Below are 12,455 nucleotides of genomic sequence, written 5' to 3' on the forward strand. Positions count from 1 at the left end.
GACCTTTGGTGGGGGGGGGGGGGGGGGGGGGGGGGGGTGTGTGGGGAGAACGGTGATGTAAATCAGGAAAGAGGGAGTAGGGAAGCAAAATGCCAACATCACCCTTCTCCTGGCCAAATGCTGCAAACACAACCAACTTATCACCAACATTGTTTCGCCAAAGGGACAAATACAAGACAAGGTGGCAGCACCTATCCTCCAAACACTGGCACCTCCTCAGTTACGTCATCAGAGTGAGGGATCGGAAAGATGTTAAAAAAATCACCCGTGCCATTACAGGAGCCGACAACTGCTGGATGGACCATCGACTGATCGGAGCCAGAATCAATGTAAAGATAGCCCCGTCACTGTGGAGATAACAGAAGCAGTACCGCAAGATGTTCAACATTGAGGCACTCAAAGATCCAGGAAAAAAAATAGCCTCATACAACCAACTCCTCTCCTCAAACCTAGCAGCCCTCGGAAACACCGAGTTGCAGAATCCCAACAGCCTCTGAACTGCCCTCAAGACTGCCATCATCAATGCCTGCGAAAACTCAGCTGGTCACAATCAGCAAGTACCAAGACTAGTTTGATAAGAATGATCAGGAGATCCAAGAAATGAAAAGCTGGAAGTGCATGGCATTTTTAAGTGTAAAACAGCAACCACACTCAGAAGGCAGGCCTACAGATGACTGAAGGCTGAGGTCCAACAATAAACCCACGACATTAAAAAGAAGTGGTGAATGGAGAAAGCACTGAAGGCCCAATGAATAACTGACAACCATAATATGCAGGATTTTTTCTGTGCTGTCAACCATCTACGGACCAAACACCCAAGGCCCCACCCCATTGCTAACCAAGGTCAGAGTGACTCTCAAAGACAAAGAAGTCATCAAATAACGCTGGGGTGGGTGGGGGAAAACGTGACTTCAGAGACCTCTGTCATTGATCTGGACATCCTTGAACACATCCCACAACATGCTACATGCCACAACCTCAGCAACACCCCAGCCCTGCAAGAAATAGAGAATAACGAGGCTGTCGGAGGCAGATGGTAACCCCACTAGAGGAGACGAAGAGCTCCTGCAGCTGCTATGAGCTCCTGTCTGCCTTATCTGGAAGGAGGAGCACATTTGGGAAGAGCTCCAAGATGCCACAGTTTTTCCCCTTTTGGTAATAGCTCATAAGTTGGACTGTGCTAACTACAGGGAATCTCCCTACTGTCAACCATTTGAAAAGTCATGGCCAAGGTCCCCCTCAAGTATCCTGCCCCTGTGGCTGAGGAACTTCTCCCAGAATCGCAGTGTGGCTTTCAGCCACAGAGGGACACAATGGATATGATTTTTCAACGGATCATAGCTGTAGGAGAAGTACAGAGATAAGAACCTACCCCCGTATATGGTCTTCTTTGACTTTACAAAGGCCTTTGTCATCGTCAATCAGAAAGCACTGTGGAGCACCTTCCACCACTTTAGTTGCAACATGAAGCTTGCCACCATCCTTCGCCTGCTCCACAAATACAGAAAGTGATGATAATGACAAATGGCTCCACCAGCATTCCCCATTCAGACTGGTATCAAGCAAGGTTGCATCATCACCCCAACAATGTTCCTGATCAATCTCACTGCAATGCTTCACCTCATTGCTGACAGGAGCTACTTACTGAACCAGCAGGAAATTATTCAACCACTGCCTTCAAACCGAAACTAAAGTCACCCCAACCAGTGTTAGTATCATCGAGCTGCATTAAGCAGATGATGTTTGTGTAAGTGCAATCTCAGAGATGTATTCCAAACCAACATCAGCACATTTATGGAGGTACAGGAGAGCATTGGTCTCACCCTGAACGTCCGTGAAATGAAGGTCCTCCACCAAGCTGCCCTGGCTTATGGAGCAAACCTTTAATCAAGGTCTGCAGGGAGAACATTAACCACTTCCAATACCTCAAATGTCCTGTCAGCCACAGCAGCTATTGAAGAGATCCAGCAATGTCTCCAGTGTGCTAGCACAGCCTTCGGCCATGCGAGGAAAAGGGCGTTCGAAACAACAAAAATCTGACCCCAAAATCATGGTTTACAGAGCTGTGGCAGTTCCTGCCCTCCCCTATGGCTCCGAGATGTGGACAGTTTACAGCAGACACCTGAAAGCACTGGAGCAGTACCTCCACTGTCTGCACAAGATCCTGTGAATCTGCTGGGAAGATAGATGCACTAATACCAACTTCCTCGACCAGGCCAAAATCCCCAGCATCGAGGCACTGACCATCTTTGATCAGCTGCGATGGGCTGGGCACATTGTCCACATGACCAACACGAGACTCCCCAAGCAGGTGCTCTACTTCCAGCTCCGAAACAGCAGGAAGTTGATACCCTCAAGGCCTCACCGCTGAAGTGCAGCACTCCCACATACACAGAAATCACTGGCCCAAGACTATCCAAATTGGAGGAGGAATATCCGCAAGGGTTGCAAGTACCTAGAAACTTGCTGTTGGGGAAAAAGCAGATGCCAGGTGAAAACAGTATAAGGAGCATGCTGCCACATCAGTGCCCCACCCACCCTTTCCCGCGACCACCTTCCGTCCCAAGTGTAACAGAGCCAGTGGAAGCGCTCGGGTCTGTACAGCCACCTACGGAGTCACCGTGTGGAAGAAAATTATCCTCGTCTGCGAGGGACCATCAATGATGACAAAAATCCAAGAAGCAAAGATTTGTCTGGCTCCAGCTAGCTCATTATACAGAAAATCCTCGAGTTGCACATGCCTGCCTTCCTGCAAAAGTGCCTAAGCCAGCAGAGGAGATTTTCCTTAGAGAGGACTGTTGCATTAGTAATTTAGTCAACAAAATGCTACAAACAGACGTTAAATTGTGAAAGCTTCCTTTCTAAATAGCCATAAGTTGACCACATTTCACAGGTGTGCACAAGAGAAAATTGCTGTTTGAGGCCTAACAGTCATCTTGCCATATTTCCATGCATGTATCATGGCCCAAGGTGGTAGCTTCTTTCCCTCTATGTATCAGTTTCTGCATCAAGAGTCAAAATTTACAGGAAGCAAAATTTCCTAACCACTACATGTTTTTTAAGTGTGATCCTTGCTGTAGATGTGACACTATAAATGTTATTGGATTGGACAAAAAGGAGGGCAAGTTAGGTTTCAGAGATGTAATCCATTCTGAGGCTGTGTTACTGAGTTTCCATTGCAGTCAACAAGCACAGCATCAGGCTACGTTTTTATCTTCACTTTCATCCTGGATAGAATACAGAGTTTGTTCTCTGACTTGGCAAAGGTCAAGAGCATGGAGAAGAAAATAACAGTGCAGCTAGGACGCATGCCAGATTCGCTCCATTCTTTGCTCTGAAATGGTTGGAGGTCATGCTGTTGTGAAAAGGAGAGAATGTGATTAAAGGAGTTTAATGGAACAGCTAGTTTCCTCAAAGTTTTATCTATTCATGCCTATTGACAGTGTTGATTGCTTTACTGAGATCCATTAAAGCAAGGTAAGAATTATATCCTGTTCCCTGCACTTCTCTTGCAGCTGGCATATTAAAGTCATGTTCACTGTAGATCTGTCTGAGCCTAGTGCTTCTGGATACATTTGGTCTGCAATTGAATGAAGTATGCCACAATTCTTAACATAACCTTTATAGTAAATTTGTTGTCAAGAGTGGCATTACAAATAAATATAGTTGGGAAAATTCCATCTTGCTATTAACCCAATTTTTTGATATCCTTCTTTTAGAAATGTAAAACAAAAAGAATAAAGAGGTGGAGATTCAGTCTAAGCTTGTTATCAAGACTGCTTCCAGTCAAAACTAAAATGCTAGAAACACCACACTGACAAAAGAATAGGCTAAAAACATGAGCAAAGTACAAAATATTCAAAAGAAATAAACTGAAAGGAGGCAATATATGGATACAATCAAGAGAAGTAATAGAGTACCCAGAAATTCACACTCACCAAATATTTTAGGTGGGGTCGATGAGGCTGGTGTGTTACTTATCAACCCTTTCTGACTGTTTGTGAATGAGCATCGTTGATCATCCATCCGATTGCTCTGAAATCGGCTCAGTAAGTCAAAAAATCCTTCATCTCCTACCATACTGGGATTGATTCTCTGAAAACAAAAACGGTTGGAAATTGTACAATGACTACAGTATTTAGCAGGTTCTATATAAGTTATACAAAGCATGTGCCATATAAACACCAGAAAAAGGGGTCTTCATGGCAAGTGGTTCTCGGCGCCTTTGACAATGTCTGACCCATTTTTCACACACACAGTCACTCCTTCCCTGTACCCCCGCTGAAAACATGCAATAACAGGTTCTCTTGCCCTCACTTTCCACTCCTCCAGCTTTCAAATTCAGTAGATCATCTGCCATTTCTGCCACTTCCAGCACATTGCCACCAATCCAGTCAGCAGTCCAAAGGTAGTGTTCCCACTACAACCTCCTGATTCACTCCTTAACTAACCCTAATACTTCATCCTTTTCCCATAAAATGCCCTTTTCCTCTCACTATTCAAAGCCCTGAACACTTCTTCCAGTGGTGAGACAATAATTTACTTGTATTTCTTCCAATTCACCATACCATATTTGCTCTTCACCATGCAGTCTCCTCACATTGAAGAGACTATTTTGTGAAACATCTCTACTCAGCACATTAAACCCAATTCAGATTCTGGATACTTGCCATTTTAGTTCACCACTTTGGTCTATGTTTCTGACCTCAGCCTGCTGCAGTGCTCGAAGCTCAAGGTAAGCTGGAGTAATGACACCTCATCTGATCAGGTACTATACAGCTTTCTAAACAATTCAACAAATTCAGTCCGCAAACTCTTCCCTTTTCTTCCCCACCCCACCTTGGCATACACTGATCTTAATTTTTCATGTTTCTGTTTTCAGATGGAATTGTTCATTTTTCTGCAATGCGAGTGGAGGCATAATGTTTTTTGTTTCTTTTCTGGAGTACTGTGTCCAGGTCTGGTCATCCTGTTATAGGAAGGATATTGTTAAGCTGGAGAGGGTTCAGAAGAGATTTACCAGGATGTTGCTAGGAATGGAGGGTTGGTGATATAAATACAGATTGGAATGCTGGGACTTTTTTCACTAGAGTGTAGGAGATTGAGGAGTGACCTTATAGAAGTTTATAAGACCATTGGAGCCACAAATAAGGTGAATGGCAGGTGTCTTTTCCCTGGGGTGGGGGATTTCAAGACTAGTGGCCTTATTTTTAAGGTGAGGAGAAAGATTTAAAGACATGAGGGGCAACTTTTTTTTTTTAAAAAACAGTGGTGGATGCAGGTACAGTTACAATGTTTGAAAGACATTTGAAAAAATACATGAGTAAGAAATGTGTGGAGGGATATGGGCCAAGCACAGACAGGTGAGACTAGTTTAGTTTGAAATTATGGTTAGTATGGACTGGTTTGAACAAAGGGTCTGTTTCCATGCTGTATGACTATGATTCTCAGTTAGATATAGTTATTTGGGCTAAAGGGATCAAAGCATCTGGTGAAAAAGTGGAAAAAAGGGTACTGAGTTGAATAATCAGTCATGATGATAGTGGAGGATCAAGGGCTGCCTACTCCAGCTCCTATTTTCTATGTTTCTGTAATGGTCAGGAAAAAGGGATGAGCTTTTGTTTTGCTAAGTGTTTTTAAAGGTATTTCAAACTATTTTATATTTAGCTACTCTGTAATTTCTTTTCCTCTATAAGACTTCTATCGTTATTTTAAAAAGTTCTGCAGCCTCATGTAATGATGTTTTAGTAACTGACTACCACGTTAACCAAAATTAAACATACACGATTTATCAAGCCAGATTTAATTCTATAACTACCATCAGCACGGATCATTACACACTATCATACACAACAAGTTGTGTGTTATGTATAATTTTGCAAATTACAAGATGCAAACAATGAAAATAAAGTATTGTAACAAAGCTTACCTTTTGAGGAACATGAACTCTAGCATCATTTATGTCCTTAAGAACTTTAGCAGATGAACTGTTACTTTTATGCTTTTTGCCCCTGAATCGATTTAGAAACAGTAACTTAGTTGACGGCTTCCAAAGTGCAGGTTTCTGTTTCACAAGAATTTCACTATTCCAGTTTTGAACCTGGGTAAAATAATTGAATTCAATGTTTTCAATTATAAAACCTGCATATTAAAATTCTTTAAAACATGGCAACTGAATGTTTGATAGGCACTGAAATGGGGGAAGAGAAAAGGGATAAGCTGGGAGTTTGAATTGAGCAGTTCATCCTGCCCACCATCCACTCTGATCTGTCCTGAAGAATTAGAAGAAAGATGGCAAAACAATTTGCCTTCACTAGGCGGTAATATTCAGTATTTTGTAGATTAACTTTCAGCCTCAGATATATCCTTCAAGTTTGATACTGCATTGACACTGAAGCATAGACAGAGCAAACAGGGGAAAAAAAATAAACAAAAAAAAAAAAACTTTTCTGCTTGGTGGAGGGATCAGTGACCTGGGGACAGGAGGTTTAGGAGGGATGTGAGGAAAACCTTCTTCACTCAGACATTTATTAGAATCTAGAACTCACTGCCTGTAGGAGTGGTAGAGGCAGAAACCCTCAACATTTAATAAGTATTTAGACGTATACTATGATACTAAGGCATACATTGCTATGGGCCAACTGCTGGAAAATGGGATCAGAATAATTAAGTGTTGTTTTTGACTGATGCAGACTCGATGGGCCAGAGGGCCTTTTTCTGCACCTCGACAACTCTATGGACTTTCCAGGCTTAGGCAATTATCTTGGCAACTGAATATACCTGGAAATGTTTAGGAAAGCTGTAATTGTATATTCTCCATCACATTTTTTTCAGGACGTGACAAATTCCACTCAATGCTTCTGATACATCTTCCTTTTTCCTCAACTAAGAATTCCTTTTCACCATGGTCAGTGGCCCATTTTCACACTTCTGCTTTCATCCCTCACTCACCCAACACCATACCTAACTAACCACATCTTCAGCAGGTCATGCTCCACTCATTTAATCATTCTTAATATCTGCTTCTCCTTCCCATGGCAGTTTCCTGTGCAAGCACAGGAGATACAACATATGCCCTTTCACCTCCTCACTTTGCACTGGCATTTCTGGATTAAAAAAGCTATTTACTGCTGTCATTTAGTGTACTGTTTCCATGTCCATAAAGTCTCTGATTAATAGAACAATTATTGTAAATATTTAGTAAAACACTTCAATTTAGTCTGGAAGCATAACCCTGAGCATTTGATCACTTATTATTTTAATTCAGTCCCATTTAGAACTCAAAAGGGTCTTCACCTTGTACAACGTTATATGAAGCCAAACAGAAACTAGACGAATTAGCACTCTTCAACATTATAGAACATGAGACTAAAAATTCATCATTCTGCTAACAACAGTTACAATTGAGACAGACAGCATTCAAACTGGTGCCAGTTATTTACCCGACTGTAGCCTAGACAAAAGTGTGGCTAATGCTGCTGGCTGCCTTAGCACTCAAGAAATCAAGCAATCTGCACTGATCTCATTAGCTGCAGCAGATCGGGACACTGACAAAGATTCACTGTATCATTTAACAACTATTTCTGCTGTTTCCGAGTCCACATCAGAATGCCAGTACACAGGAATATGACATGCATAACACAAGCTTTACCCATGTGTTACTTTAAATTATAAATCAGGGTATCAAATATGTCATCAGAACTGAAAAAGATCTACCAGTGGTTTCATACAAGTACTTCAGCTGCCCAACAATAAATTTCTGACAGTTACAAGAAATCAACCACTAGAGTTAACAGGGTAGGTGAAGGTTCTAACTCCAAGTGACAATTGTCCTGAAATGTTACAAAATAGACCCTTGCTGGATGAGCTACTTTTACAACCAGAAAAGCCAAAATCGCATTTTGATTTACCAGGTGTAGAATTTATCCAGTCAGAAAAGAATTAGTTAATTTTGCCAACCCCATTGGCTAATAAGAAAAGCAAAAGTTGCAGGCCCAGAAATTCAGTCATGCCCAAAAATGTGAAATTGGTCCTAGCAACTTGTTCTACTAATAATGATAAACTGCTAGCCTGAACCTCATTACTTACTGGATGCATGCCTATCATAAGGTTAAGAAATCAGTGGCTGCAAACACTGCTTGTCAGCCAGTTAGCACCGATCAAAAGGGAACTTGCACATCACTGAAGACAGTTGAAACATTCTTAGGGTTAGGAAGGGGATGCTCAGATTCTCCCACTCAAAAAACTTAATTCAAATCAAAGCAGGATGGTTGCAGGATTCTGGTCCAGAACCATCTCAGTCTATTAAGTTTTCTTGTTGATTCTAGACATAGACTTTGTCCAGTAATCAGTTTCTTTGCACAGATCCCACCTGAGCTGCCCTAAATTCTAAATTTAGATCAAATCGCATTTAGCCCTTAGGGGTCTACACGGACTCCCAGTCTACTCACACCTCAAACATAACATTTTCACACGTGTGCTCAAATCTCTCTACAGCATTATTCCTCCCTATGTCTGTAACCTCCTCTGTTCATACATCCGAGACCCAAGTATTCACCAATTCTGGTCACTTGTGCATCCCAATTACTTGGAATCTCCTACTGATTAGCTGCACCTAGCTTTCTGGGCCTCGGTCGGTTGACTTCTCTCCTTAAACCTCTAAGCATACTAGTCTCCCTTTAACATGCTCTTTAAAAATCTTCCATGTTGGTCCAAACTTATATACAAGTATCCTTCCTTGTGTCACAAGAGGTTGTAAGTTGTTGAATTTTTTTTTAGAAAATTATGCCAGTACCTTATCTGGTGTTAGCTTCATTAGTTCCATTTTTTCCATACTTCGTCGGCGGCCTAAGCTTGGTCGAGCACCTAGAATAATAGATCATTAAGAGGGTTTTTGCTGTTGCCTTTGATCTTGATTTTTAACTACCAACTGTAATAACCATCTAGTATAAAGTTCACCTATCTACTTTCTCACTCCAGCAAAGAATCTGCCTTAGAATTTTCTGTTCCCTGGGAAAAACCATGTCTCAAAAATGTTATTACTTTTATTTTAACAAAGTGTTGCTTTCAAACTGAAAACTATAATTGAGGATGTGTTTGTATTATTTAGTGAAGGTGTAAAGAGTGATCTTATGATCTCTTCCTGTGTGTTCAGAGTGACCCATGAACTAGGCAAAGCTCTTTCAATTTACATTTTTAAAAATTTGTCCAAACTTCACGACTCACTTCCCTTAAAAGTTCCATTTTAATTTTATATATATATAGAATCCCTACAGTATAGAAGCAGGCCATTCAGTACATTTGAGTCAATACTGACCCTCCAAAGAGCATCCCACCACCCCCTATCTTATCCACGTAACCCTGCATTTCCCCTGGCTAATTCATCTAGCCTGTACACCCTGCCCATGGTGTCCAATTTAGCATGACCAATCCACCGAGCCTGCACATCTTTGGACTATGGGAGGAAACCAGAGCAGCCAGAAGAAACCCATGCAGACACAGACAATCACCAGAGGCTGGAATCCAACCTGAATCCCTGGCGCTGTGAGGCAGCAGTGCTAACCACTCAGCCATCAAGCTCATACATAGTAAAATACAAATAATTTATGAGGTTATGGACTCGCTCACCGAGCTGGCTTGTTTTCGTTCAGACGTTTCATCACAATGCTAGGTAACACTGCCTCACTGATGTTACCTAGCATAGTGATGAAACATCTGAACGAAAACAAGTCAGCTCGGTGAGTAAATCAACAACCTCACCCACAACTTGAGCTCCAAAATCTTTGCTAAAACTTTAAACAAATAATTTACAAAGTTGATGTCAGTAAAATGTTGAAAATAATTTCCAAATCACTATGTTATTATTTTGACCAGTACCAGGATCTTCCAAAAATGCACATTATCCTAGATGCCTCTACGCCTGGTCTTCCTTTATTGTTTCACCCATATGAAGCACCTCATTAATTGTGAATGTTAAAAAAGATAAGCCTGTGCAGATGAAATTAAAGATTCAGTTTAAACCCCAAGACACACTTCATACCAGTACTAATATTTAGCCTGAATACAAACAAGTGAAATATTGTCAAATCACTTCATTGATAAGTAAAACACCGACATTAAAACACAAGTTCATGCTGAGTTGCAGTAACAGAGCCACTTAAAAGGACTGAAGCAGAGAGCTACAGTCAGAGCACAGGTTAGAGCGAAGACCTCAAAAATTATCTTTCTTTGACTCACCTTGAGAGTTGGATTCCAGTTTGTGGCCTGTGGCCAAGATGGAGTTGTTTGCACTATAACTAATGCCCAAAACCATCTGAAGATCTGAAAGATTCATCCGAGCTGCAAGTTCACCACTTCTATCCCCTACCTATAAAATATTGAACACTAATGTTAGACAAGAATTACACGATACTACTATGAACTGTGACCCAGCAAGTAGATCCATAATGTCAAGCAGCAACTTAAAGGTATTTCAAAAGCTGACTTTTTCATTCAGATATAGTTTGAAAGACAGAGACAGAGACAATCTAAACTTCTACGTGGCAGAAACAGTAAATATATATATATATATATATATATATATATATATATATATATATATCCACATTTATTGCAAGCATCATTTTTGTTTACAAAATCTTGTGAAATATTGGTTTGCTTCTCAAAGTGTCCTTGAAGCGTGCATTTCATCTGCCTCATGTATCACTAGACACAGGAATTCTTTGAAGTCTAAACCTCTAGTACATAACTAATGGTATTTTGAATAACAATTATGCACTAAGGCAGCAATTTTTTTCTCCATCCTACAGAGCTTCAACTTTTAGACTATAAAATGACTCTTCAATCAGAAGATGTCTGGTAAAGGGAACTCTGACCTAGTGAGCACAGAGTCTATTACTAATTTCTCAATATCCAAGTTTGGTAATAGAGGGATTCGAATAATTGTTTAACCGGCAGACCTGAAAATTGTAGATGGGTGAGGAGCAGAAAGATTGAAGGGAGGTATTGAAAAGAAGAAGAAGTAGTTCAAGGAGGGTCAGGATTCTTCCTACAATCCCCACTCCCATGCAGGGTGGGATAGGGAGCATGCAACCATGCACAAGACTAGAAAAGGCTACTGAAGCTTTGTTCTGAAAAATATTATGTTTACTTTGAAGCCAAGAAGTCTGTCACCTTTAGAGCTGTGAGTTGGTAGAATGATTTACAGCATCAACCTGAAATGAATTTTCCCTCAAGTGATTTATTACATTTCAGGTTCTTTGCACAATTTTCTCAGTCTAAATCCTAGTATTGCTTCTCCTATATAGACTTTTTATTCCCCCCCACTAATGTCTATAACTAGAGATAGTATAATAGCTGGCAGCAGAGTAAAACAGTTCACTGCCACAAAAATTGCCTTGGTTTAAATGAGACGGTTCATCACCAGCTTCAAGTATAGACAATAATGTAGCCTTGCCAGAGACTCTAATTTTTAAAATATATTATTGGGATTCAAGTACAAGATTTAGCTAATATTAAGTGTTCTAACATTCTTATGGATCAGGTAGTCACCTTGAATACTTTATCAGTAAATAAAACAGTGTCAAGTAATAACAAACCATAAAGGAGTTTAGTCTCCTCATACCCTTTTCTGTAACTGCAAAATGCCTTTAGCTGAATCACTAATTCAGAACGAACTTCAAAAGCCATTTACTTTCAAAGCATTTCTAACGGACCAAAATGTATAATTACAACAAAGACCTCTGGGGCAAAAGCACGTTCTGAGTATTATCCACTTAGTTGGCATGAATTGGGCAAGAACTTAACATTATTAAACTAAAAACAGAAAATACTGGGGAAAAAAGCTTAGCAAGCAAGGCACAGTAATTACAGAGGAACAGCAACAAGTGAATAATTCAGAGACTGCCTTCCATACAAACTGTAAAATACTGTAATTTGCTCAACCATTAGGAAAAGCAAAATACTGCAGACCCTGGGAATCATTCTGGTGAAAGGTTATTGACAACAATACCTCTTTCTTTCCAAAGGTGCCAATTATTTGCAATATTTTCTTTCCTTATAAAGAAAGATGGTAAAGGAAGGTGGGAAGCAATTCAGTGGAGAATATGAAGTGATTATCCAACAGATATGTTAATAACATGATAAAAAACACAGTGTTACAGATAATAACTAGATCAATAACAAAAAGATATGAATAGTTAAAGCGAAATAATTAAATTAAGTTGACAGCAGGGAGAAATATCCTATCCTTCCTGGTGTCGACTTGCCTTTTCTTTCACCTGCCTTTGCCATCAGAATCTCTAATGGCTGTTCAGTTTTGCCAGCTTTTCATTCCAAACATCAATGTAATGGAAAAACCAACATTTATTCTGTAGCAGGAAAGTGCTGATTATTTGGCAATATCTGGTTGTAGAGCCACTGCCATGGAGAATGCAACTATACAAGAGTTGATTCCA

The 12,455-nt window shown here is 40.4% G+C and overlaps 1 protein-coding gene across 6 annotated transcripts in view; it reads right to left on the minus strand.

The window, feature by feature from the left end:
* Positions 1-12,455, minus strand: part of LOC109927776 (G protein signaling modulator 2) — a 54,778-nt gene that overhangs the window by 8,428 nt on the left and 33,895 nt on the right. For 5 of the 6 annotated variants that reach the window (XM_048602195.1, XM_048602197.1, XM_020527790.2 and 2 more), the window contains 4 exons: positions 10,237-10,366; positions 8,795-8,865; positions 5,930-6,100; positions 3,939-4,095 (listed from right to left, as the gene is read on the minus strand). In XM_048602195.1, the coding sequence (XP_048458152.1) occupies positions 3,939-4,095; positions 5,930-6,100; positions 8,795-8,865; positions 10,237-10,366 (529 nt within the window). Of the gene's footprint in view, positions 1-2,564; positions 3,356-3,938; positions 4,096-5,929; positions 6,101-8,794; positions 8,866-10,236; positions 10,367-12,455 lie in introns of those variants that run through there. The other variant, XM_048602198.1, reaches the window with a different exon arrangement.

Source organism: Rhincodon typus, chromosome 10 (genome assembly GCF_021869965.1).
Source record: "Rhincodon typus isolate 14 chromosome 10, sRhiTyp1.1, whole genome shotgun sequence".
Lineage (NCBI taxonomy): Eukaryota > Metazoa > Chordata > Chondrichthyes > Orectolobiformes > Rhincodontidae > Rhincodon > Rhincodon typus.